Source organism: Ascidiella aspersa, chromosome 8, assembly GCF_963924565.1.
Source record: "Ascidiella aspersa chromosome 8, kaAscAspe10.2, whole genome shotgun sequence".
Classification (NCBI taxonomy): domain Eukaryota; kingdom Metazoa; phylum Chordata; class Ascidiacea; order Phlebobranchia; family Ascidiidae; genus Ascidiella; species Ascidiella aspersa.
The window spans coordinates 1505731-1530117 of record NC_139454.1 but is presented as its reverse complement, the minus strand read 5'-3'; the positions used below and the strand labels follow the sequence as shown (position 1 = coordinate 1530117).

Here is a 24387-nt window from a genome sequence, read left to right as displayed (position 1 = left end):
AGTGAGCCATAAAAAAGCACTTAAAATGAAATACTGGGAAAACTAATCTGAAATTGGGTAAAATATTGCGTAAATTTCATGTTAATCCTTAAGAGTTTCATAATTTGTGCCAAAATAGTATAGTTGCCCAATATAGATGACAATTGCTGAACACGTGGATGTTTAATGTTCATCTTTCATAAAACGAAGTCTTCATAATATTCATCGAGTTTTCAACAGCTGCTTCACGCAACTTTGTGACGTAATAATGACGCAATTGAAAACCAAGTTTGCCGCCTTGTTTACACACAAAGGAATATTTGACGCTTTTTCGCTTTGTTTCACAACCTTAATCCTTTGTTTACATTGCATACGTAACAATGATACGCCCTAAATCACCCGAAAAATCATTCAACAATCGCATAACAATGGACTAAACGACGTCACAATCGATTCGATCGACCTCGAAGTCACTGACCTTGAAGCGACCTCTACGAGTTGCTCTTTAGTGACATCTAGCAGACGATCGCGGTGTTTCTGTCTGATGACGTCATTTAACCCGGTGGTGAATAGGGGAAGTCCCCTGGAAAAAGGTGAGAGAGGGGAATCGACCTGAAGAAAAATAAATAATAAATAAGTCGAATTATTGGGTTCGGGTGAATTTTATAAAACACTACAAAGCTCTAAAACCTGCATAAGCTCAAAAAAATCAACTTGCTTCTAATTAGGTTTGAGTTAAATTTTAAGAGCCTTTTTACAAATTTTTACCGAGGGTTAGCAACTTACAAAGCGCAAATTATTTAGATGAGATAACTATGAGTTTAAAATATTAAAACAAAAATTAGTTAAGTAATGTGAGTAAAAAAACTTTCAATTAAGTTTCGGTTCGGGTGAATTTTATGTTTCTGCAACAAAAGATCAAAAAGTTGTAAAGCTTGACATTAACTGAAGATGATACAAGCTCGCATCGAAACGTTTTAATCAAGATTCTGTCGATCTACTCGACCTTTTTGGCTTTTCAATTTATTATCAAGCTACATTACATATGCGTGCATATCACCTCATACAAACTTTCGTCGCAAACTCACGGTTTGGAAGACTGCCAGCTTCGCTTCACTGATTTCCCGTGCGTCGAAGTTTCCTCCCCGTGCCCACTCAACCGAATCATGGAAGCGCTCTAGACTCCTGACGTTGTTGGGGTCTCGGTAGGTGAAGAAGCGGAACACCCCATCGTCACCCTGCTTGGCCCCACCCCCGTACGCGCCCCCCATTTCCCTGGGGTGAGGGGTAAACTGGGGTTAATATTGCGACGTGGAAAAAAACGGGGCTTCAGGTGTTTAAAGAACGGACTACATTTATATGTTCGTGCTTTTATTTACGGATCATAAGGTTTTGGTTTTAGGAAGACGAAAAGTTAATAAACAAGGTTTGGATAAAGCTGGGGAATTAAAATGGATAAAATTTGGAAACGTTTAAATGCTACTTTATTTTGTATGGGCTTAGATATTCCACCACGTGCATCCTAAAGTTGTAGATAAATGAAAACAGTTCCTTATCTCTTGTGAAGGTGTATACAAACATTAAAAAAATATACAATTTCTCCGATAAATTTTGTCGGTGTAAAGAGCTAGAAAAGATCTGTTTTTTACAGAGGTAAAAAAATAATAAAAAAGTATAATGTTACTTAAGTTTGGAGATAATTATTTCGCCAAATCAATGCACAACAAAGCACCTTATCTCCCGGTGAAGGTATTTGGCCGACATCAACCTTGCGAGCACTCTCAGAGCAGGGGCGTCTCCGTGCGCGTATGGCGCCCCCGTGCGGATGCCCAGCGATACGAAGTTGACCGCTAGAGGGAGCGAGTGGTGGCATCTGGAAGGAAAAGGGTTTCAATATTGTTCACAAAACTAGGACTTATTGGAGGGTTTAGCGACTGGAAATACACGATGATGATTACAACAACTTAGTTCCTTAATTCAATGAATAAATACACAAAGTTACCAACTTTAATAGTAACCAACACAAAATAAATATAAAACTTAACTTACACCGCAACAAAAGTGGGTTTTTACAGAAACACGGTCACGTCTGGAATGAAGCCACTAGGAGCAGTGTTTAATAAAATAAACTACCTACTCTGCGAACCTAGCTTTTCACAAATCCGTCTTATTTATTTCCTCGTATATGTCTGTAGACTCTAAACATATTTGCCTCCCCCAACCCAAACCTAACGTTTTGGTAAAACACAAAAAAGGTCATAATTACCTGGTTAACAAGTGAAAAACTGCTGCAAACCACGTTGATCATATTATGTTAGCCCACAATGTATTTGTTTTGTTTTTTCAACAAAATTATTTTTTAAGACTTTTTTTTTAAATCGATATGTTTTTTCTTGACACAATTTAAAAGCTGTTTCATCGAAATACAAGACAAAGGAATTGTTAAACCCCAAAAACAAACTCTGAAAGCAAAAATTGGTCCCAACACATTTATAGGCAAGTAAACACATCCCACTATGACGTCACTACTAACAATAAAATCCCACTCTAAGCTTAAAAAATGGGAATTTTATTTACTTCTAATAAAAATATAAACTGCTTGAAGGTTCAGTTAAAATCGGAAAGTCAAAAATTATCTGTTTATTTGTTCCTGTCTTTTTATAAAAAAACAAATGAAGCAAAAAAAATCAGTCGATAAACGAGCAGTGTTGAGAAACCCTGGCATTTCTGTCCGAATTTTTCACATTTTTTCGCCAATTCAAACTTTTCTCACTTTAACTTTCCCGCCATCCTTGATTCGAATTCGTTCCACTTGACTAGCGACTGAATGCCGCCACTGGGTGCAGCACAGAGCTCTCCACTCGACATGAAGTTGTCTGGAAACATAGAAACGTTAAAACACCAAGAGTTGGCGGTTGTGGGTTCGAATCTCAGCGCTTTCAGTACGTTATTGCGGGTTTCAACACATAAGAGCGGAATGTAAGATCATTGAAGGCAAGTTGGTAATCAATTGTAAAAATATTCCTTTTCATCAAACAAATGCAATTTAATTAACTTTGCTATAAATTAAACAACTTAAATATCGTTTTTAAATAAATTTTAGTTGTTTAAACCCGCACCCAGCGATTGTCCCACAATAGTTACACAATTAGAATTGTGACGTAATCACATAATAACGTAAAAAGTGACGCATTCACGTAACAACCTAAAATTACGTTATGGCGTAATACTTGCAAAAGTGACGTCACAACGTCATAACCTAACAAGTGACGTCATCAAGTACCAGTCTAAAAAAAGTGACGTCACGAAGTAGCAACTCACTGCAGTAAGTTTCCTGTTTCTTTCCCTTCGGCAGATCTTCGATCAAACCGTTCACTGACGTCACAAATGACGTCATGGCTTCCGGTGTGGCGTGGAGCGCGAAGCGTGGAGTTTCGATGGCGTCATTGCACAGAAGGTGACGTGCGATGTGACGTAATTTCTCGGCGACGTCACTTATATGATCCGGGGATTCGGCGATAGAGTTGATGAAGTTGACTTGAGTGAGTCCTGGAAGAAAAATAAATTTATAATTGGCTTAAAAAATAAAAACTTAAAATTCTAGTTTTCGTTTGGAACTTTAGAGATTCGCTGTTAATCTAATTTGTGGAAGTTTGAAATTTAAACCGAGTTCTGATGTAATTTTGTTAAAACCAAAGTTGTTTTTTTGTTGTACGTTTTGGCTTCACACACAAGCCACTTAATAAGGCCTGGAAAAATCTACTAAATATAAAACAACTGGAAGTTCCAGGTTGGAAAACTTTTGTCGAAACGAGAAAAAAATACGAACCTGAAAACATTTCGTTGTATCCGGCAGAGGGCGCCAGGTGCTTGGCTGCACTCCGCATCGCGAACACGTGACCATTAAACGACACGCTATTGGTCAGATCCTGGGCGCTTTGGCCAATCAGGGTCTTCAATCGCTCCAAGTCGTCAAACACAACCCTGGAAAAATATACGACACAAAAGCAGGTAGAATTACGTCACAAAAGCAGGTAGAATTACGTCACAAAAGCAGGTAGGATTACGTCACAAAAACCCATAAACAGCGTCACAAAGCGTGGCCAACCTACGTCATAATGGCATTAGAACGAAGTGAACTCACTGGTTGATAATCTCGCGCCACAAATCCAACATTTCCACTCCGTTGCGATCCAAACAATGAGAGTGGAGGTGAATCCCCGTCTCTGACGTCATCGGGTCCTCGAGTCCACACTGTGACGTCACAGTTGCACTTAGGCCGCCGGTGAATCGTTCTTCGCGCTGCGACATTGTGACGTAATCAGTAGATCTTGTTCCCATTCTGGTGAGGTAAACAAAAAAGATGACGTCAGTGACTCACTTGGTGATGATGTCACCGATTACTTGATAATGACGTCAGTGATTTACTTGATGATGACGTCAGCGACTTACTTGGTGATGACGTCAGCGAATATGGGCAAGTAAGGCTTGAGTTCTTCACTGAGTTGGTTGGCGGGAAACATCGCGTCGAAGTAAGCCACCCCATTGGTTGGTTGGCAGCACGTGACCAGCAGTGGGGCGCCATCTTGAAACAACAACGTCACAATGTCGATTTATATCGCTTTGTGACGCAACAAGGTCGTGAGTTCGATTCTCACCACAGGCTAGTTCGTAATAAGCGTAGTCGGGTGATAAATGTAAAAGGATTTGCCGTCATTCTAATCTTCTGTGATCTTCTATAACCTAAATTTTTTTACAAATAAAAAATATTACACTCCGCATTTTAATTTCGTGCTTACATGATTTTTAATGGTCAATCTTAATCGTCAATAGAAATCTCGAACATTTCGCCGCGTATCGCAAACCTGAGTGACGTAGTGTGACGTCATAGTTCTGTTGCTGACGTGGAATATCGGTGACGCAAAGGGTCGGCAGGCGACTGACGTCATCAACTTGTTGTTGCGCAAACGACAGTTCCTCCCCCTGCAAATAATAAGTTCTATCTTTAAAAATGTTACTGCCACGGTTAACACAATAATAAATTTACAATTTGATTACTACAAAACCTTTCTAAACAGAATTTAAGCTGGGCTTAAAACACTTTATTAATCGAAGACAAGTTACAGCTTTTCCTTAAGCTCGATCTCGTCATATTTTTTATGGCTTAGATGCGAAATGGGTTAGTTTGCATATTTTCAGGGTTAGTACAGTATGGCAGAAAGCTGGCGACTTGGCGACTATGTCGGCCGAAGAGTCAGGCGGAAAACCGAAGAAATTGGTCAAAAAAAAAATTAAACACATCATTATGAAAGATCAATTTTCCAAACAAACGTGTGCTTGTTCTACGCATATTCAATATTTTTGGCGGTTCGGACCCCCCCTTTTCGTAAGTGACATTATCGTTTTGTGTTCGTTTTTGTCAAGAGTTTTACTCACCGTCCGAAGCTGCGTGTTTTTAAATGTAATTGGGTCTCGCGTCTTAAGCTAATGCGAAACCAAAATAAACGCAAAACGCAGCTTTGGTCTTTTGTTTGGTCGACCGTAAACGCTAGATAGTTTTTCTCTTTTGCCTTTCGTTATTCGTTCGGGTTGGCTGATTAGCAAGTGTGTGTTCGACAATTAATAATATTAGTCAAGCGGTTTCCGCTTTTTTCTCTCTGAAAACGTCGAGTTAGACGGTGCTTTTAACCTGTAGTGCGTCGCCCGAATGATCTTACTACGTCTTGCTAAAGTTTTGATGCTGTATTTTGAACTAGATCAGCGCTTCTTTACCGTTGCGCCGTGGAAAGCTGCAAAGTGCGTCCCGGACAAACCGAAAACGTATTCAAAAATATTTGACATATAACATTTTTTAATTTCGGCAATGTAATAAAAACTTGCAAGAAATTTAACAGAAATGCCGTTATACCAAAAAAAAAAAAATCGCGCTCGCTTCGCTCGCCAGGTGCGCCCAAACTTAAAACGGTTATCAAACGCTGAACTAGATTAACTAACTATTAAAGTTATACCGTTTCTTCAAAGTGGTTTCATATGTCGCGCTAATCGAAAAAAAACACCCGGGAGAAAGGATCTCCGTTTAGTATTTTAGGTGGCGAAAGACGTACTTGTAATTGTAGCGTAGTCCCGTACATGGATCTACCAATATCAATCACACATATTTCACTGTCTTGGTTTAGTTTTTCGCCTGAAGTTAACGATTGCACACTAAGCGGGCAGCTGGCGCCTGGTAGGATTGTCGATAACGCACGTGTTCGCTTTGCGTCTGCTTTTGCTGGACGTTAATTGGCTGTTTCGGATGATTTTTTTTCTTGTTTGTGACGTCATTACCATCGCTATTTTATGACATCATTAACGTCAGACGAAAAAACAACGGGGAATTCCCTAAGTTGAAAATTCAGACCCCCCTTTTCGAATTTCTGGATACTCCCCTGGACACAGGGATGCCATTTGCATGGGCATAGCGACTAGCGAGGATGTACTAGTAACTAGGCCATGCTGTTCCATTTAGGGCTTAAACTATATTTTTGGCTGTTTTAATAACGTAAACTCAAAAATGTTTCGCGATCCGACCATCGCTGGGTGGATACAATTTGTTTTTTTTGTCAAGCTTAATTATACCGCTTAACGAATGCATTATGAATAACTATGTATTAAAAACTGTAACAAGCCGGTTTAGGTGTGCACTGTAGAGTAGAGTTTAAAATTTCATGGAAATTTCATTTGAGTTGCACCCGACAACATTTCAACTGTACTTTATCTTTATCAAGGAAATATTCCGTGGACCGAATTAATTAACCCGGTAGGTCTGGATAAGAGTTAACCCCTGCAGCGATCTGTTACCTGCGTAACAACCTAAAAATTACGTTATGGCGTAATACTTACAAAAGTGACGTCACAACGTCATAACCTAACAAGTGACGTCATTAAGTACCAGTCTAAAAAAAGTGACGTCACGAAGTAGCAACTCACTGCAATAAGTTTCCTGTTTCTTTCCCTTCGGCAGATCTTCGATCAAACCGTTCACTGACGTCACAAAGGACGTCATGGCTTCCGGTGTGGCGTGGAGCGCGAAGCGTGGAGTTTCGATAGCCTGTAGTGAGGTTCGAACTCACAACCTCAGTCATACCGTCGCTCTACCAACTGAGCTATGCAGGCTCAGAAGGTAACGAGTCGAGAAACAACCATACGCCAATGCTTGCTCAATCTGTTAGTACAAGCAACCTCATAGAAGGGGATTCACAGTACCATATCATTTATTCAATGAAACATTTACACATATGTGTGTTAATAGCTGAGATCTAGCCCTTCGAAGCTGATTTTTGACCAACGACTACGGCTTACGTATAATTAGTAAACCGAAAGCCAGTCTGCCCTGCTTGCATCATTGATCAACAGATTCGGTAAGTCTGCGATGGCTTTCGGTATACTAATGATACGTAAGCCGCAATCGTTGATCAAAAAGCAGCTTCAGAAGGGCTAGATCTCAGTTATTAACACACATGTGTGTGAATGTTTTACTTCACTTATTTTAGAAAATATTACTTAGCAATAAAGACTTGTATGTAAGTCATTAACCAGGGTTGGGGGTAAATATGTTTTTGGACTATTTATGTTGTTAAAGTGAAAATGGTCATTGTTTCAGAACAATGCAAGCCGGACCCGTGTTACAACGGTGGGCAATGTAGGCCCCAGCCAATGGTTGGGTCACCAAACTGTTTTTGCACCGAAGAATACGAAGGCTGCCTGGGGTGAATAGTTGGAGCCGAGGCCGGATTCGATGAGTGATTTGTAGAAAGGTGATGAAGGTCCGTCCATTAGGAGAGCGCACACGATGCTCGAAGTAAACACCTGGTCTACATCCGACACCCTGGCAAGCACAATGTGGTGTTTTCCATTTTAATCACGTTTTTTAACTTAAGCATCAAGATTCAGCACACCACTAAAATAAATATTGCTCAACAGAGATGCAAAGCGGGCAATTTTGATTAAGTATATAGACATTAAACTGTATTAAACGCAAATATTCGAGCAAAATGAGTAAAATGGTTTCCAACTAAAAAAATGTTAAAAATTTGCTATTTTAAAATAATTTCAGAAAAACGTAAAAGTTTAGGAGAAATAAGTAATACTCTCTAATGCTCAAAATAATATTTTCTCATTTTAATTGTAAAATTATATTTACAGAATTAGCAGAGCTTTTAGCGGGACAACAAGGCCAGATGTAAGCTACCCATTTTTTTCTTTTAGGCAGGATGCCAGGATGCCAGGTCAACCTTTCGGTGACAAGCATTTTGGCCTAAATTATTCTGTTTTTTTGGCTGCGCTCCTAAATTTAAATGAAGCGTTCGCCTAAAGAATGTATCAACCTTGCTATGTTTAGGCGGCAAACAAGGCTATTAATAAGTTAATTAATTAAGAAAAACGTCGCCTTAGGCGCAAAATTTGTTGTGATATAAACAAATATATAAGGGGCATGTGTTACGCCCCCGCCGCGACCTGCGCACTGGGGCCAGGCCCTTGACCCCATACAGTTGCCCGGCGGGTCGCAACCGCTTGAGTTATTGTTGTTTGCGAAGGTTTCTGGTCAGATATGCTACCTGTCATAACCACAACTAAAATTCCATTCAAAAGTATATTGTTACAACGAATTACAACGTTATCAAATAGCATTAGTGAACGTTATTTTCAAGTTAATGTGAGACAGACAGCCACCGCCTATTGCAGCGACTGTAGGCTAAAACTTCGCAAAAGACTTCTCTAGAGAAAAGCTCAAAGCCGCTAAGAAACGACATGTATATAGCCAATACGTAGGAAGAAAAAGAACACGAATGTTACGTCATATTTGGCCAATAAGACTGGCCGGCACTCTAAAACATGGCTAGGCATTACAGCGGCCATTCTAAGGCCAAATTGCAGCGGGAGTCAGACGCCAGCAAAACAAGTGGCTTGTTTTGCAGAACGTGAGAACACCGCCTGCAAGATTGACAGCTATAGATTACGAGATTAAAGGTTACATGTCAAGTTTGAAACGAGGCTAGCGAACGCAATACGGAAAACGTTACATCATGAAATATTATATTATTCAACCAACAATACATTTGATTATGCGAAAGCTAGAACGCGCTAATCTAAAGCCCTATTTAAAAATTCGTAAGATAACTTAATATTAATATGAACTCTAAGATTTGGCTTATGGCATTTAACTAATTTGGGTGTTTAAGTGTTGATAAACACGTAACACATGCTAAAGTACAACCGGGGGCCTTGGGGTGCACGTGTCTGATTTTCTTACTCTAGCAGTGTTACGGCACATAAATAATAGATTAACACTGCTAGAGATTAAGCAATGGTACAGCGATAAATGTTGTAAAACTCACTCTGGAAGCAGAAAGCTGACAGCGAATGATGTTTGTTTATCTGGGTTCGAAGCCAGTTCGTCGTGTGGACATCTCACTTCAACCGAGCGCTGAAACAAAAGAAAACCTGACATAAATAACACCCAAGAACTATGTCGAGCTTCTGTGGTCTTGCTATAATTAGCTCCAGTTGTTAACCTGTTAAATTTTACGCTAGAAATAGTTGTGTTGGATCATAAACCATGAGCGGAACACGCAATTTGATTCGGTATTTATGAAACAGGGGTGTCCAACACGCGTGCCACCTAATAAAAAATGGCACGCAAGCCCGCACAAAAACACAGCCAAATTTCAAAAAAGCTAAATTTGTTATACAGCCAATTGCCATTTTTTATTCACAATACAAAACAATCCCAGCAATTACGACAACAAACAATTACTTCTGATATTATAACACTATACTGGTTTTATATTTTGTATAAAAGTGCTTTTAATATTAGAAAAAAAAAACAGTTGCTAAACTTTGGCACGGGAAGAAGTTATTAGATAAAAATTGGCACGCCGGCATGTTTGAGTTGGACAGCCTTGTTATAAGACTTTAATGCGCAAATCATTTTTCTAAAATCCAAGGACTTTTAAAGACCGCAAGACTTTGTGGCAGCCATGTACAGACGTTCAAACTCACCGGCTTGTTCCACTTTTTCTGCAGCGGAACTTTTGTTTGTGGTTCGATCGCTTCGAACCTCGACATCACTTGGGAGTCGATCTGCTCAAGATGGCCCTCCAGTGGTAAATCACCGTACGTGAAAAAACTAAAACAAAACTGGTGGCGCTTGGATCGTAAAAATAGTGTAACGTTTAAAACAACGTGAAAAATTTGTAAAATTCTTCACAAAAACACGAATTTTGGACAAAGTGATAGAAATATGTGCTAATAATTTGGTGAGCTATATGCCTGTTTATTCCAAAGAGGCTTAAATTTGTAACATTTGCTACCAGGCGTAATATAAATCATCCTACATTTTTTAATTTGTTTAAATATATATATGTTTATTATGTTTTTTCTTTAACGATCCAACAACCTATCCAAGCCGTCTTAAGTTGTACTATGAGCGTTTAACGCATTTCACTCTGAAGAAGGCGGCTTAAAAATGTCGCAAAACGCTAGATAACCAATAAAATTACAGAGGAAATATTTTTAAATAATATTAAAAATATGAAAATATTTTTTAAAATTAAGTGCATATCCATGTAAATAAACAAACAAATTAAAAAGTGCAATAGTGCAGTCTGCATTGTAATAATAATGTCACAAAACATTATAAACTGGTTTTACTGTATTTCATACTTCCGTAAATGTTTAGAGTCCAAAAACGACAAAGGAATTGCGTAAAATAGTTTACATAACAGTTAGCTTTTAAAGCTAAAGCCACAAAAATGGTATTTACAATTTTTTTTTTTTTTTTTTTTTTTTAGTGTTTACTACACATCTGCAGCCTTACAGAGTCACACATGTTTTGATGAAATAAATTCTTCCAAAAAAAAAAAATGAAATAAAAATGACAAGTTTTCGACATTTGGGTTAAAAACGCACACGTTGGATCCAATACAAAACAATGTCACTAATATTGGGAATAATAAAATATTTATGAAATGTTAACGTAAAAGTGCAATGTTTTATAAGTTTACCGCCCAACTTTAGATAAACGTTACAAAGCGCGGGTACATTTTATTGTTAATCTATTCTTTTTTAATAATTTTTTTGTGCCTTAGCCAAGCAGTCTGCATTCTGTGGCAGGTGCACACACGCTATTTTTTTAAATCAATTTGTGTGCACACCTGTACTGGCATATTGTGCACTTAAATTGTGTTAGGATTTTCAACCTAAATAAACGTAGTTGCACATGCACAATTTCTGGACAACCAAAATCTCGGCGTGAAGTGCCATGAAATGTAGACTGGCTAAGGTTTCATAAAACATCTAATAATCATCATTTACCAGCCAACCACCACCATCTGTTTCCGTGTCGCAAAATCCCTTATATAATTAACATTAGTTTGTAGAAACAATTAACAAATTACCAATTAAAAGTTACAAGCACCCGGCCAGTAACGATGGGTTAAGCCACAGCAGTTGGTTGTTTCTCTTGTTTGATGAAATATCTATTTTCTTCGATCAGTTGTTTATTGCGAGGCTCAAACCTGCCTGTTTTTTCTTGCTTTTATTTGAATACATTTCTTCGTGTTTTATTCTGTTTGGATTTTATGCACGTGTATTTGTCGTAATTAATATTTCATATTGATGAAGAGATTTGCAAATGTTAATTTTAATTTTTTAATTAGTTTTCCTCGGGGAATTAACACTTGTAGCAGCTATGTAAGACACACCAGCATCGATAAGCAAACAAACCTAATTAAATCTTGACCCGACACTTAACGGCTTGGCTTGGGACGCCCAGGCGAGTAGCAGCTCAGTATATAACAAACCAGTGAAAGACGCTCGCCTTAATTCTTCTGTAGCGCCGTTTCTATTAAGGAAGGGTTTCCACCAAATTTCAAAGCCTAAAAGTTACACAAATAAACACCAACTATGATAAGCCAAGAATACGTTGGTGTTTGTACAAGCAAGGTGTTGTAAAACGTTGCCATCAAAATGACGGATAAGTAATATGCAGGGCGTATTGGCGCACTAGAAGCGGCGTCAGACAAACAACTACGATTCCAGACACCGATCCAAACTACGTCACAGCACTTGCTTTGCGTCGCTCAGAGGTTCTTAACCAGGTGGGGATTCCCCAATAGGGGGATTTTGATTTTTTTAGTGGTTTTCATGTTTTAAGAGATCGACAATGGTGTAAGTCAATGTTTCTTGATCAAGTGAATCGCACAAGGGTGAATAAAATTTGTGCAGGGGTGAACCAACCAAGGGTGAATGAAATCTGGAGATAAATGCTTGTGGTGAACAAAACTAAAAAAGTTTAAGCAATTGTGTAAGTTATCAGCACAAACTACGTTTTTTCCTACTGGTCGATGAGGTCATACATCACGTCTGGAAAGTTTGGCCAAAATAACAAGTTTTACCGCCTAAAATGATTTATTTTATAAACGCTCAAAAAAAAAAAAATTTTAGGTGCTTTGTGCTATTTATCTAAAGTTTTCGCAAAACGTTTTTAGTGTTTGACGTTACCGATTATTATTATTCTAGCAGTTTACGTTACCGATTATGTTTGACGTTACCCACGTTACCGATTATGTTTGACGTTACCCACTTCACCGATTATTTGCCGGTCGACTGGACTTTGGTCGTTTGAACAAATGACTTATCACGGACTTTTTAACTTTCTATTTCTAAACAAACTGAAACAACTTAAAATTATTACGTCTGGCTACATTAGCTTGCCGATATTATTGTTACGCCACAATGCTTTCCATATGCTATCGTTACGTTGCAACAATTTGCTTTTTTTCATTAAAATATTTTTAATCCAAGTTAAAAGTTAGTTACTCTTAAGTAGATAGGCTAATAATGTTAAGACGAAATATTATAGTCAGGGATTCTCAAGTGTTCATAAGTGCCATTCGCAATTGAACTCTCAGCTACAGCAGTCACTTTATTGCGCTTACAGATTTCAGTATATTACATCATTTACCGCTGCGCAAATTTTAGCAGTAGCTTTATGCTACATAGCTGAATTATTAATATATTACATTGTGCACCTAAACTTCAGAAAATTTATGTTTTGTTTGTCTCAATACTACATGACCCTTGCTCACGTTTTGGTAATGCGTCATGAAACGTCATAAAGGAGGTCTGTGAAACAATTAAGGAAACCACAAATTTGACTTTAATTCTGTAATGATTGAAATATTTTATGTTTGAGGCTTGAAAACTACTATGTGGCCCAAAATGGGCCAAGGTTAAAGTTGACAAACCCCGGGTTACGTTCTCGTATCATTTGCATAGCATATGACAGAAAATTACGTTCCAACCAACGAGTTTGAATTCAAATTCTACTTTTAAAAAATGTTGACAAAAAGCATGAGCATTGGAGTGTAACTATATTGTTATGTTGACATTTGTTTAAAGGTTGTTTTCAGAATTTACTAGCGGTTCTTCAATGTTCATAGCTCATGCTACACTAAGAAAATACACTTTTTACAAAACAAAATACAATTATAACTTTAATGTTTACTATTACTACATATCTAGGCATACTGTAATATTATCAGTTATTTAATTGATAAACTGAATTCGAATCGCACAAGATTACCTACATGGCTTTGAAATTTGAATAGTTTATTTCCAAATATTTAGAGTTCTTCTTAGTATTTTAAAATTTTTTTCAGGCACATTGGTGCACAGCTGTAGAGAGTCTGAGAACGATTCAGTTAGACATTTGTAAATCATTTGTGTGCTTCAATGTTGTTGTTTTGTTGCGTTTTATAATCTGCACTGGTTTCATCCAATAGATGTTGGTCACATCAACCCTCGCTAATAATGTTGAGTGGAGACCTTAACCAACTTACTATTGTTGGATGATCAGAATCTGAAGTGCTGTGCTACTATTAACGAGTTGTTTCAAGCTTTGGATAAATCTGCATAAGTTGCCCAAAACAACATACACCTAAACCAGTTGATTTGGAAATGAATAGTTTTCACAACTCTAAGTTTTTATACACACTTAGCAAACTTACAGTTTATATTTAGAAAATTTGCCAATTGTTAAAAGTTGATTTGAGAATTGACACAAAGCAGAGAAATGAAACCACTGCTTTTCATGTGCGCAGTTATAAGCTGCCCAAACCAGCAATGTAAAACTTGTGGAATTTATGAAATTAATACAAAACAGACATTTAACAGACAAGCAAATTTAAAAGTATAGTATAACATAAAAGTTTCATTCTTAAAAAGAAAAATATACACACAAACACTACAATTTGTTTCAGCTTGTGTATTCTGTAGGTTTGTTTATAGCGACAGAGATTATTTCTGCTGTGTTCTACTACCCGCCTTCTTCTTGTTTCTGATGATATCATTTGTAATTACTCCCTGAGACCGGCCTTGTCTCTCGCTGAGGCCAGAACCACTTTCTCTGATCTCCTTGCCCCCTCTCTATTCAACCTTCTGTGATGGAATCAACTGTAAAAGCTAACAGCACACCTAGTAGTCGGTAATACACATTATGACACGCCCTACAAACTTATGTTGGTAATACACAAGTTGTGTGTAAATGTGAGTAATTAATTAACTGATGTTTATTTGTAATAATCAAAGAACAGTTCTTCTGATAATTGTAATTGGTAATCCTCTCGTAGTTGTAATACTGCTGTGTTTGAGTAAGCAGTTAATTGACGTTTATTTGACAAATTAAAACATTTGGTCAATATTGTTGATAAGCAAAATGAGAGATTTTATTTTTTTCCACATAACGCCAAACAAATATATAAATGCTGGCTTAGGATTTTGCTCCCGCCCGCTAATGCGAGTGCAATTCGCTCCTGGCGAGATTTTAGCAATCTACCTAACGACTCCTAAACAACAATTTAAAGCTCGTCCTTTTATGAGTGTTTATGGTATGACGGCAGCACGAAACGTTACAGAAAAAAAATAATCTTTGTAACTTTTGTCCAGGCGAATGCTGATTGGTAGACACATACCCGACTGGCGAGTGTAAATTTCAATTCAAGGCCAGCCCTGAAATGTGTAGTAGCTTGGCAGGGTTGTGAGATGACTATTGTGTCATTCAGAACAACTTTTCTCCAATTGCTAATCCTGCCTTGTGACTTTAAACACTCGGTGGCGGGGCTGAGCTATAAATTTGCGCGAAAGTTGTGAAACGAAATGTATCAATACTTGTGCTTGTACTAACAGATTGAGCAAGCATTGGCGTATGGTTGTTTCTCGACTCGCTCCTGTCTGAGCCTGCATAGCTCAGTTGGTAGAGCGACGGTCCCGGCTTGACCGGAGGTCGTGAGTTCGAACCTCACTGCAGGCTAGTTGTTTGTCTAGCCTGCTCTGCTTGCATCATAGATCAACAGATTCGGTGAAGATTACGTGCTCATTGAAATATCAGGAGCAACCTACTCGCCCATCAGAACTGAATCCTTCATATATCTACAACGAAACACAAGTATTGCATAAATAGTCCAAACAGAGAATATGTTGAGAATAATCACGTTCGCTACTTGTTCTAAAAAGTCTAATTCATGTTTGCTGCTAGCTACAACTGTCTGATTATACTTAAAACTTGCGTATTTATTATTTTCGTTGTAATCAATAAATTCGTCCCGGTTTTTGTTGCTTATGAGTTTTACGATTTGTTTATTACAAGCAGGGCTTTGGAGCAGGCGTAAATGTTAAACGGCTCCGGCTCCAGCTCCGGAGCTCACTTATATCATAGGTTAGCTGCAGCTCCGGAGTTTATTGATACCACTGCTCCGGCGCCATTACGGAAAAAACTAAATGTTTAAGGAAGAACGCTTAATTTGCCATGTCTAGCGTTTCAAAATAATCACAAACAAAACGCCATAATGGTTAGTTAGAAAAGGTGGCGCCAAAGAGGCAACAATTCTTCATTTTGTGAAGAGTTGCTGTTAAATTATATGAATTCAGCCATTAGTAGTAGCATAGCATCTTATGAAATACATTGGAGCTGGATCTTTGTTTTTAAACAACTGCTCCAGCTCCGTTAAAATGCGCGCCTCCGGGGCTCCGGCTACAAAGCCCCGATTACAAGCAGGTTGTCCGATAATATCGGATCGGAGCCGACACCCGATACCAAGTCTTAGTATCGGACATGTAAATTACAAGCAATACAAGATTTATTGTGAAGCTTTTTGTGTTTTGCTTTTACTTTAGTTAAACTGAAAATGAAATTTCGATGTTTCCTAATATTTTTATAACAGCGCACTGCACTATGACGTAATAGTGGCAAACCTTTATTGGATTGAAGGCCGGAAGTTGATTTAATTATTATCAGTGCTTACTTGAAGCCACAAACCGTAAGTTGTTACCAAGTCTCTGTTTATTGTCGCGTACAAATTACAGAATATTCTATAAGCACGAACAGCGACATATTAAGCGTAGGCAGAAATCAGTTGCCCTAATCAGGATGAAAGTGCGAGCCAGGCCAGGCTGGATAAACAACTAGTGATGAGGTTTGAAATCGCGATCTTCAGTCTAGTAAGATTTACAAGGATCCCAGATTAGTCGCTTGCCGGTATAAAATAACTTGTTTAAGTTGCTTTCAGCGTTTCTCAACCACATTAGATGTGGTGCACATTAGATGCTGGCCGTATTTTTCTCTGGCGCTTCACCCATCCTATAACACGCGTCAACAAATTGATTAAAACTTATATGAAGTGTTCACTTCTTGTTTGTTGATGAACAATTAATACTGTAGCGAACAAAGGGCGCTAGAGTCGAGCACAAGATTGTCTGGGTGACTCGCTGCTCTGCTCCACATAACCACCTTGTTTAACCCCGAGGCCACAACATACCTTGGGCTTCTATTGCTTTTAAACGGCGTCTATGAAACCTTTTTCAGGCAACGCGCCGTTTGGCTGAAGCTAGACAGCGGCGCAGACTTTGCGAAAAAATTCAGCAAATAAACTTTGCGCAGTTTGAATACAAACCTTAATTTTACAAACCTACAATAAACACTATGGACGAGTATGTTTCAATTGCCTTTATAATGAATATCTCTACAGTAGCTTTAAAATACAGAGAGAGAAAGCGAGTTTTGTGAAAAATATGTCACGATTTGACGTAACATTGTGGAGGCTTGAAATTATTTCCAAACCCCAACAATATCCTGGATCCGCCAATGCAATGCACAACCAAAGAAACTTTCCATCGTAGCCCAGTTAAAGAACGTCGGCTCTAATGTTTGCTGGCACAATATAACATTCCGTCTCTTATTACTTTTACGTTACAGCGCCCTCCCAATTCCTGATCCACAACACAATAGTTCTTTTTAAACAGCTCAAGTGTGAACAAGGCGCGATGAATTTGTCCTAATATAAACCACGGCTTGGGTTAAAATAGGTTCCTCTGGCAATATATTTCTTCAACCAACGTTTCGGCTTACTACGGCAAGCCTTCTTCAGGGACATAGCCATAGACACATTTCTTTGTGTGATTTTATTGTGTCCTGTTGGCTTTGTGTGTCAGTCCCTGACGAAGGCTTGCCGTATAGTAAGCCGAAACGTTGATGGAAGAAATATATTGACAGAAGAACCTATTTTAAATATACTATGCCTGGTAGCAACGGCATATTTATTCACGACTTGAGTTATTGTACATTGCAATTACGTATCTCACAAACAGACCCGGTTCTATGGATATTGTTTGGGTGGTCATGCATTTTTCAGACGTTACGTCACAAAGTTACGTCACGCCGTGACGTTACTAAGTTACTTATAAACGTGACGTCACAAAGTTACATCATAACGTGACGTCACAAAGTTACATCATAACGTGACGTCATAAAGAAGTGACTTTAAGGACACGACAGTGTTCGTATTATGATAAGGTTTTACGTTTGAGAGATGTTGCTTTGAATGGAAAAACTGCATTACATTGATATTTTTGATTCGCACAAAGCAAAAAAAATGCTTTTATATCGTTTAAGTTGCCAAACCCTTTTATGGATGGCGACGCACGGCGCCTTTGGGCTAAAGCCTTTTTAATAAAACAGATTAGGACATACCAGAACCATAATACAGATTCGGCGCGGGCGCAATGTTTTTTATATTTACATAGTTTAAATCGACCAAAACAATACAGTTTGGAGGGGTTATCACGTGCCCCCTTTCCTCTCCCTGGACCATGAAACTACTTTTATTTGAACATTCTAACGTAGTTGGTTCCGGCAAACTTGTGTGTTCGTGTTGTATCAGCTTCTGTGCTTGCTACTGTACCTTGCTCTCAGTATGTTTTATCAAGGACACATAATAAAAGCACAACGTTTTAAACATCGTCACCATTGCGTGAAGGAATTTATCCGGGGGAACCAGACCGTGACCCCAAACAACACCCTAGAACCTTCTCTGGGGCTGTTACTATAGCAACCTCAAGGTCCGTGCGTAACACTTTGGTGGGGTTAAAAACATAACTCCGAATTTTCTAGTTAGTCGGAAAATACAGCTGGGGGGCATGGCAACGCTCCCTTGGATACGCCCATGTTTGTCGGTTAGGCCGAAGCGGTTCCGCTTCAATTTAAAGACGAGCGTTGGTTCCGTTAAACTTAAACAAAGCAGGGCAGAGAGCTCGTTTATTTAAAAACTTAATATGGCCGCCATTATTCACTTGCTCGCGTGAGGCAAGTTGCCAACGGAAACGAGAAAGAAGGTTTGTGAGCGAACAAAGGACGCGAGAGTCTGAGTCGCAAGGTTGTCTGTGTGACCCTTCGTACTTCGCTCAACATTTAGCACTTGTTGTTCAACCGATAGCGACTGGAAGTTTGAGATTTTGGTGAAAAACTTCTGAATGTAAAACAGAAAGCAGAACTAAGTACGGTTCGGTGTATTTAATATAATGCCTTTTTATTAGTTTTAATCGGTTCTTAAATAAAGAGCAGTCGTTATGTTTGCCTTACTGAAGGTTTTGTAAACTAAATTTGTTTACTATTTTTTTTGTAAAGTAACATGTCAAAAATCACGTTAAAACTTGTATTGTTTGAAAATTTTTTTGGCCGGTTTTTGCGCAAATTTGGACTTGCTTTGTGACGTTAATAACCGTTAATATCTGATAACAGTAAAGACTAGCGAATAATAATTAATAATATGTTTAATGACGTTTTGTCTTGACTTTGTTTATTGTATCTTTGCTATCTTACTTTCTAATAAACCTACTTAGCCTTGTTGGAACAGCTTTGCGTAAAGTTAAACTTGTAACTCTATTTGTCTTATACCAAAATGCGTTACGTCATATATTTTGACGGAGTGATATGTTGAGCTTTACATGAACATACCAAGTCTTGTTTGAGCAGCTTTGTGTAAAGATAAACTTGTGCGAGTGAAAATGGCCGAAGCAGCCGAAGCCGAAGAGGAGATTGCTGAAAATGTTCAAGACATTAACTTGGTAAGCAGCTTTAAACAAAATATTTTGTGACAAATTTATAATGTAAACATAACAATTTTTATAAGGAGAGAGTTAACCTGACGGTTATGGGTAAAGCCCACTTCAATTTCCTTGGCAACGTTGGAGATAACGTCACAGCATCAGGTAAAATATTTCTGTGTTGATTATTTTTTGAAAGTGACTGATTGGTTGGATTGAAGTTTCAACGTCATACAAAATCGTTAGTAACGTCACACAAAATTGTGACCGACGTCAGTCACAAAGATAAGTGACGTTCAGCGTAAACCGGGCAACCAGGCCATAGCTCCCAAAACTTATTTTCTTCCAACTTTTTCTATTTAAGTGCAAAAGTTAAAAAAATTTGTGTTTATCTTTATATATATAAAATAGAAGATTTGTGAGATGTGAGTGGCAAGATGTTTGCCCGGTCGGTCACTGGCAGAGCAAGGGGTCGTCGGCCAACAAAAGGACCGGCGGCTCCCCGTCGTGTGCTCGCCTCTCCCCGGGCGCGCGCGCCTACATGTCGTCCAGATTGGAAACTTTGGATATTGCGCGGGGGAGATGTTTTGCAGCTGAAAAAATGCGCGGCTGAAAATAAAATTTCGACTTGAACTTGCGCGGCTGAAAATAAACCATCAGGCTACCGAAAGTTGTAAATTGCGAATTTATATTAAACTTACAGCGTTCATAGAATACTTGAATCACTGCGCAATTTTTGGTTAATGTGCGGGCGCAGTGCGCAGGTAAATATTTAAAAAGTTGAATAGTATAGCATTTAATATGCAATAGTACTCGAAATTGCCTAATTTGACGTCACTAAACACGTGACCGTTGTCCACTGATGCGTGACCAAATCGCCGAACTGTGCGTTTTTAGCGTTTCGCAAGTGATTCTATATGATGCATTATATTATATACGTCTTATAAACTAGCGTTAAAAATGTTATGCAACTTCAGTATGCGGCCCGCCAATTTTTTTGTGCTTGTTAAGTTTCATACTGAAGTTTGCGCGGCTGAAGTTTTGCGCGTTTGCTGGAGTCAGATTTGCGCGGCTGAACACATTTTCTATAAAATGCGCGGCTGTGACCGCGGCTGAAAGTGCTACTGCGCGGGGGATAAATCCCCCGCGCAGGCCAAACTTTCCAACCTGGCATGTCGTAAACCCGCGCACAACTTTTTTTAAGCGCAATTACCTGCGTGGACATACAAAATAAAATTAGGTATGTTACCCTTATGAAAATAAGTTATAATGTTTCCAACTTAAAATATGTTTGACATGCTTAGCTGTTGGCTATTTAGTCCTTGCAGCGGTTCTAATAGTAACCAATTTTCAGTTTTAAGCGAGATTTTACTTACATTGGAAGAAGTATGGTACCGGGATTACGTAAAAAGCACATCACATGTTATAATTCATGTTAACAAACGTGTGCAACGTTCCAAGTAAAGACTTAAGTTTAACAATGCAAAATTTAGGCAGAGTTCGCAAAATCGCGTTTATTGCAGCGGTTTGAACACTAAGCAAATTTACTCTTTTTACGGGATTTTTTTTCGTTGGATGCAGTATGCCACTTACCGGGATTACGTATTTCCTTGAATTTCGCGCGATTTAAATTGGAGCTGCGGCTTTTTTACGTTTGTTAGTAATTTTTGATCGACATATGTCACGGGTTTTCGTTCACGGGTTAGACGTCTTTAGGCAATAGCTCCATTTTAAAAAAACAAGCAACGTTGCAAATTGGTTTGATGTTAAATTTATTTTTTAAATTATCGGCTATAACATGTGGCTTCAGAAGAAAGATTATACAATGCTGGTAACACATGATTAGTAGGGCCCGCAAAAGTCAATAAAATACTTTTTATAATCCATAAAACACCTTGACTTTGCGACAAAATATTATGTTTGGATAACTGGCATCAATTCAAGGAAGAACTGTGGCCTCTACAAATCAGCAATTTCGTTAGGTAAAAAAATAAAGTTAAAATTTTATAAAAATAAAGTTAAAAAAATTTTTTTTAGGTTAAAATAAAAATGGCCCTAGTGATAATTAAATGGTCAGAGCGCGTTCGCGCCTTACCTTTAGTGACCTATTTCAGACACAAAAATGTTTTTTATACGTTAATTTTACACTGGTTTAACCAAATGCAAAATTTAATGCTAATTTAAGGAGACCAAGAATTAGATCTTTAGAGCCACGCAGATAAGTCACAAAAATAAATTAAACACGCCATTTCATTAAATGCCGCTTTCACACAGGCTGTGGGGTGTTACTCTGATTGTGGGGAAGCATTAGGTTAACCTTTTTTTAAGACACACAATATGACATGATTTGAAACACATCACATGATTTGAAATTTCTATTTAGTGACACGCAGTGCAACGTTTAGGCATAAGCAAATTCGTTATGACATTTAAAAAAATATGTTTGCATTATTTATGCCTATTATGAAGTTCTTACGCTATCCGTAACATTACTTTTTGGGTATATTTTGATTTACCACTTAACCAGACAAGTTTAATGGATTGTTTCATTTTGTTTAACCAGACAAAATTCAGGTAGACTTCGTACATTGTGATGATGGTAGTGGTGTAATTTGCTTTTAACCAGTTAAAATAACTTGGAACCTGGGCAACGCCGGGTATTTCGTCTAGTAGACTGTAAATGCCTGCCATTATATCGAGCAATATGCGATTCTCTGTTATGTTTCTATTGCGTCACGTATCCTTTACATTTGTTTATTTTCATGTGGAAGCAGCAACAGTGTTACGTTTTAACAACGGCGTATTACATATTAGTAAATGACATGTCAAAAATTCGTAGGAGTACGGGGTTCAAGTGACGTCACTGTTATGTCATCATGTTTTTAAGTTGTTCATATATTTTGTGATGAAAATTTTCACTCACTTATTATTCCGGAATTTATAACTGAAAAAACATTTAGCTGGAATTGTATAAATAACTTTGTAGTTTTGTTGAACATAAGCAGTAACCCTTTCTATCATAGCCTACTTATTACCTTAAAAGGAACTCGTCTGTCTTGAACTATTGCTAGGAATAATAATATGCCATCAATATAATATCATTGTTACCAGGGAACTCATTACAGATCAATTGTTGATAAATATTTGCTAATGTTTTTTTCTAACGTGAGAGTTTAATTTTAATTCACAACCCATCATAAAATGATAAGAAAAACGTTCAATGTTTGTTCCATTCACTTGGAAATGAATTTCCGATAGAACAACTTATTTCCATGTATGCGTCAATATTGCGTGTAATTTCTGTTTAAAATCGACGCGATAACATAAAATACCCATATATATAACAATATAAAACAACAAAACTTGGAATAATCCTCACAGTAACAAAAATATAAACCATACCTTTTCGTACCTTTCATACTTTTTCCTGGCTTTCTATTATAGAGAATATTCCACTTTCTGAAAATAGATACATAAATACGTGAAATACCTAAGAAATGTATATTTTTATACAAATGTAAAACAATCGTCCCTGTCCCTTGTGTAAACTGCTGCAATTATAACTTAAAACGAGGTGCTTGTAGGAATTATTTGTTAATTTTATTGGCATAGTTTTTATGAACTTTCATTATGGATACCTACTATTTTTCTGCTAAAAATCTTTAAAATCAAGTGGATTAACTCATAATATCTAAAACTCAGTTTTAATATATAAAATGAAACAATATAGTATTAAGTGGTATTAGGGGATTTGGTTTGAGATGTACTTTACTTGAAATGTACTTTATCATGCTAATCTTTTCAAAGGAAATATATATATATATTTTTTTCCTTCATTAAAAAAGTAAATAAATAAATTATTTCTATTGCAAAAAGATTCTCAAATTAATTTTGCCTAGTTTTTACCAAACTAACGTTTAAGAAAACGAAACCCTTACAAGTACCCCTTTTGCATCCAAGACATAAGTTAAGGCTGGAAATTTTCGGCCCATATCTGTTTTAGCTTGCAGAAACAAGTTAAGGAAACTATAGAACATACAACGTTTATAATAAACCACAAACCAAAGTCAAATTAATAATAGTTAAAAGTAACCCTTACAAGTAACTAGATTTATAACGGTCCACTAACCCCCTCCCCGCCTCCCAAAAAATAAGAATGGAAAATTTAAAAAAATTAAAAACTACACGAGCTATTTCGCACAATAAACGTTGAACGCGCGGGACAATAAAGCGCAGCAGGCGTCCAATCGTTTCATACACGAACTGAACAAAGCAAGCGAATATAAACGAATTTTCTTTTGAAGTTTTTCTGCCGCTAGGTAGAAGTCGATAGCTACAGAGAGCTAAAACGATTCGGTTGCAATATTTTAGGTTTTTTGCCCCTCAATCAAAGACACCTAGGGGTATAGACTCATAAACCTATGCACCATACCACTATACGTCATGTCTTAAAAACACTAAACCCTGAAAATATAGGCTACCCCCCGACAAAATATTCAACAACCCGTCTAGGTAATTATATGGACCGAAATTTATTTTCGGGACATATCTTGTTTTTGCTCTTATTCTTTTTTGGTTTGCTATGGTATGTTTTAGACCGATTTTGCCCGAAGCTTTATAGAAAAAGTAAACATCGTAGAACTTTTTTAAAAAATTGGTATGTAGGTGCGTATAAGAGGTTTAGGAGTCCGCACCCACTAGGCACCCACAATAGTGTGACGTCATCGTTTTAATTCTTTACAGCTATCTACTACACCTCTCTGTTTACACATGTTGTGAATGTTACTCCAATCAAACATATCAACACAAGGCCTTCACAGGCTCAGCAAGCAATTAATACTAAAGTTAAATGCATTATTAGGGATGACGTTACAAAGCTACGTCATAACATGGCGTCATACAAAAATAAATCTTAAGAACACTTCGTTTATTTGGTTTAAATTGGCAAAACTTTCGATTTGAAAGGTGGCGTATTAGGCACATAAAGGT

The 24387-nt window shown here is 37.7% G+C and overlaps 2 protein-coding genes and 1 non-coding gene across 3 annotated transcripts in view; 1 reads left to right on the top strand and 2 right to left on the bottom strand.

Moving 5' to 3' along the window:
- LOC146134792 (presequence protease, mitochondrial-like) overlaps positions 1-24387 on the bottom strand; it is a 96312-nt gene that overhangs the window by 148 nt on the left and 71777 nt on the right. The window lies entirely within an intron of this gene.
- On the bottom strand, positions 391-12379 carry LOC146134794 (presequence protease, mitochondrial-like). The gene is made up of 14 exons (XM_083395577.1): positions 12360-12379; positions 10021-10147; positions 9357-9445; positions 7693-7846; positions 6911-7069; positions 4845-4962; positions 4432-4564; positions 4124-4321; positions 3809-3963; positions 3301-3528; positions 2753-2855; positions 1712-1852; positions 1068-1254; positions 391-591 (listed from the first exon to the last, which is right to left on the bottom strand). The coding sequence occupies exons 1-14, from the start codon at positions 12377-12379 to the stop codon at positions 391-393; spliced, it is 2013 nt and encodes a 670-aa protein (XP_083251703.1).
- On the top strand, positions 15257-15331 carry Trnaa-ggc (transfer RNA alanine (anticodon GGC)). The gene has a single exon. It is a non-coding gene; the product is annotated as a tRNA-Ala (tRNA).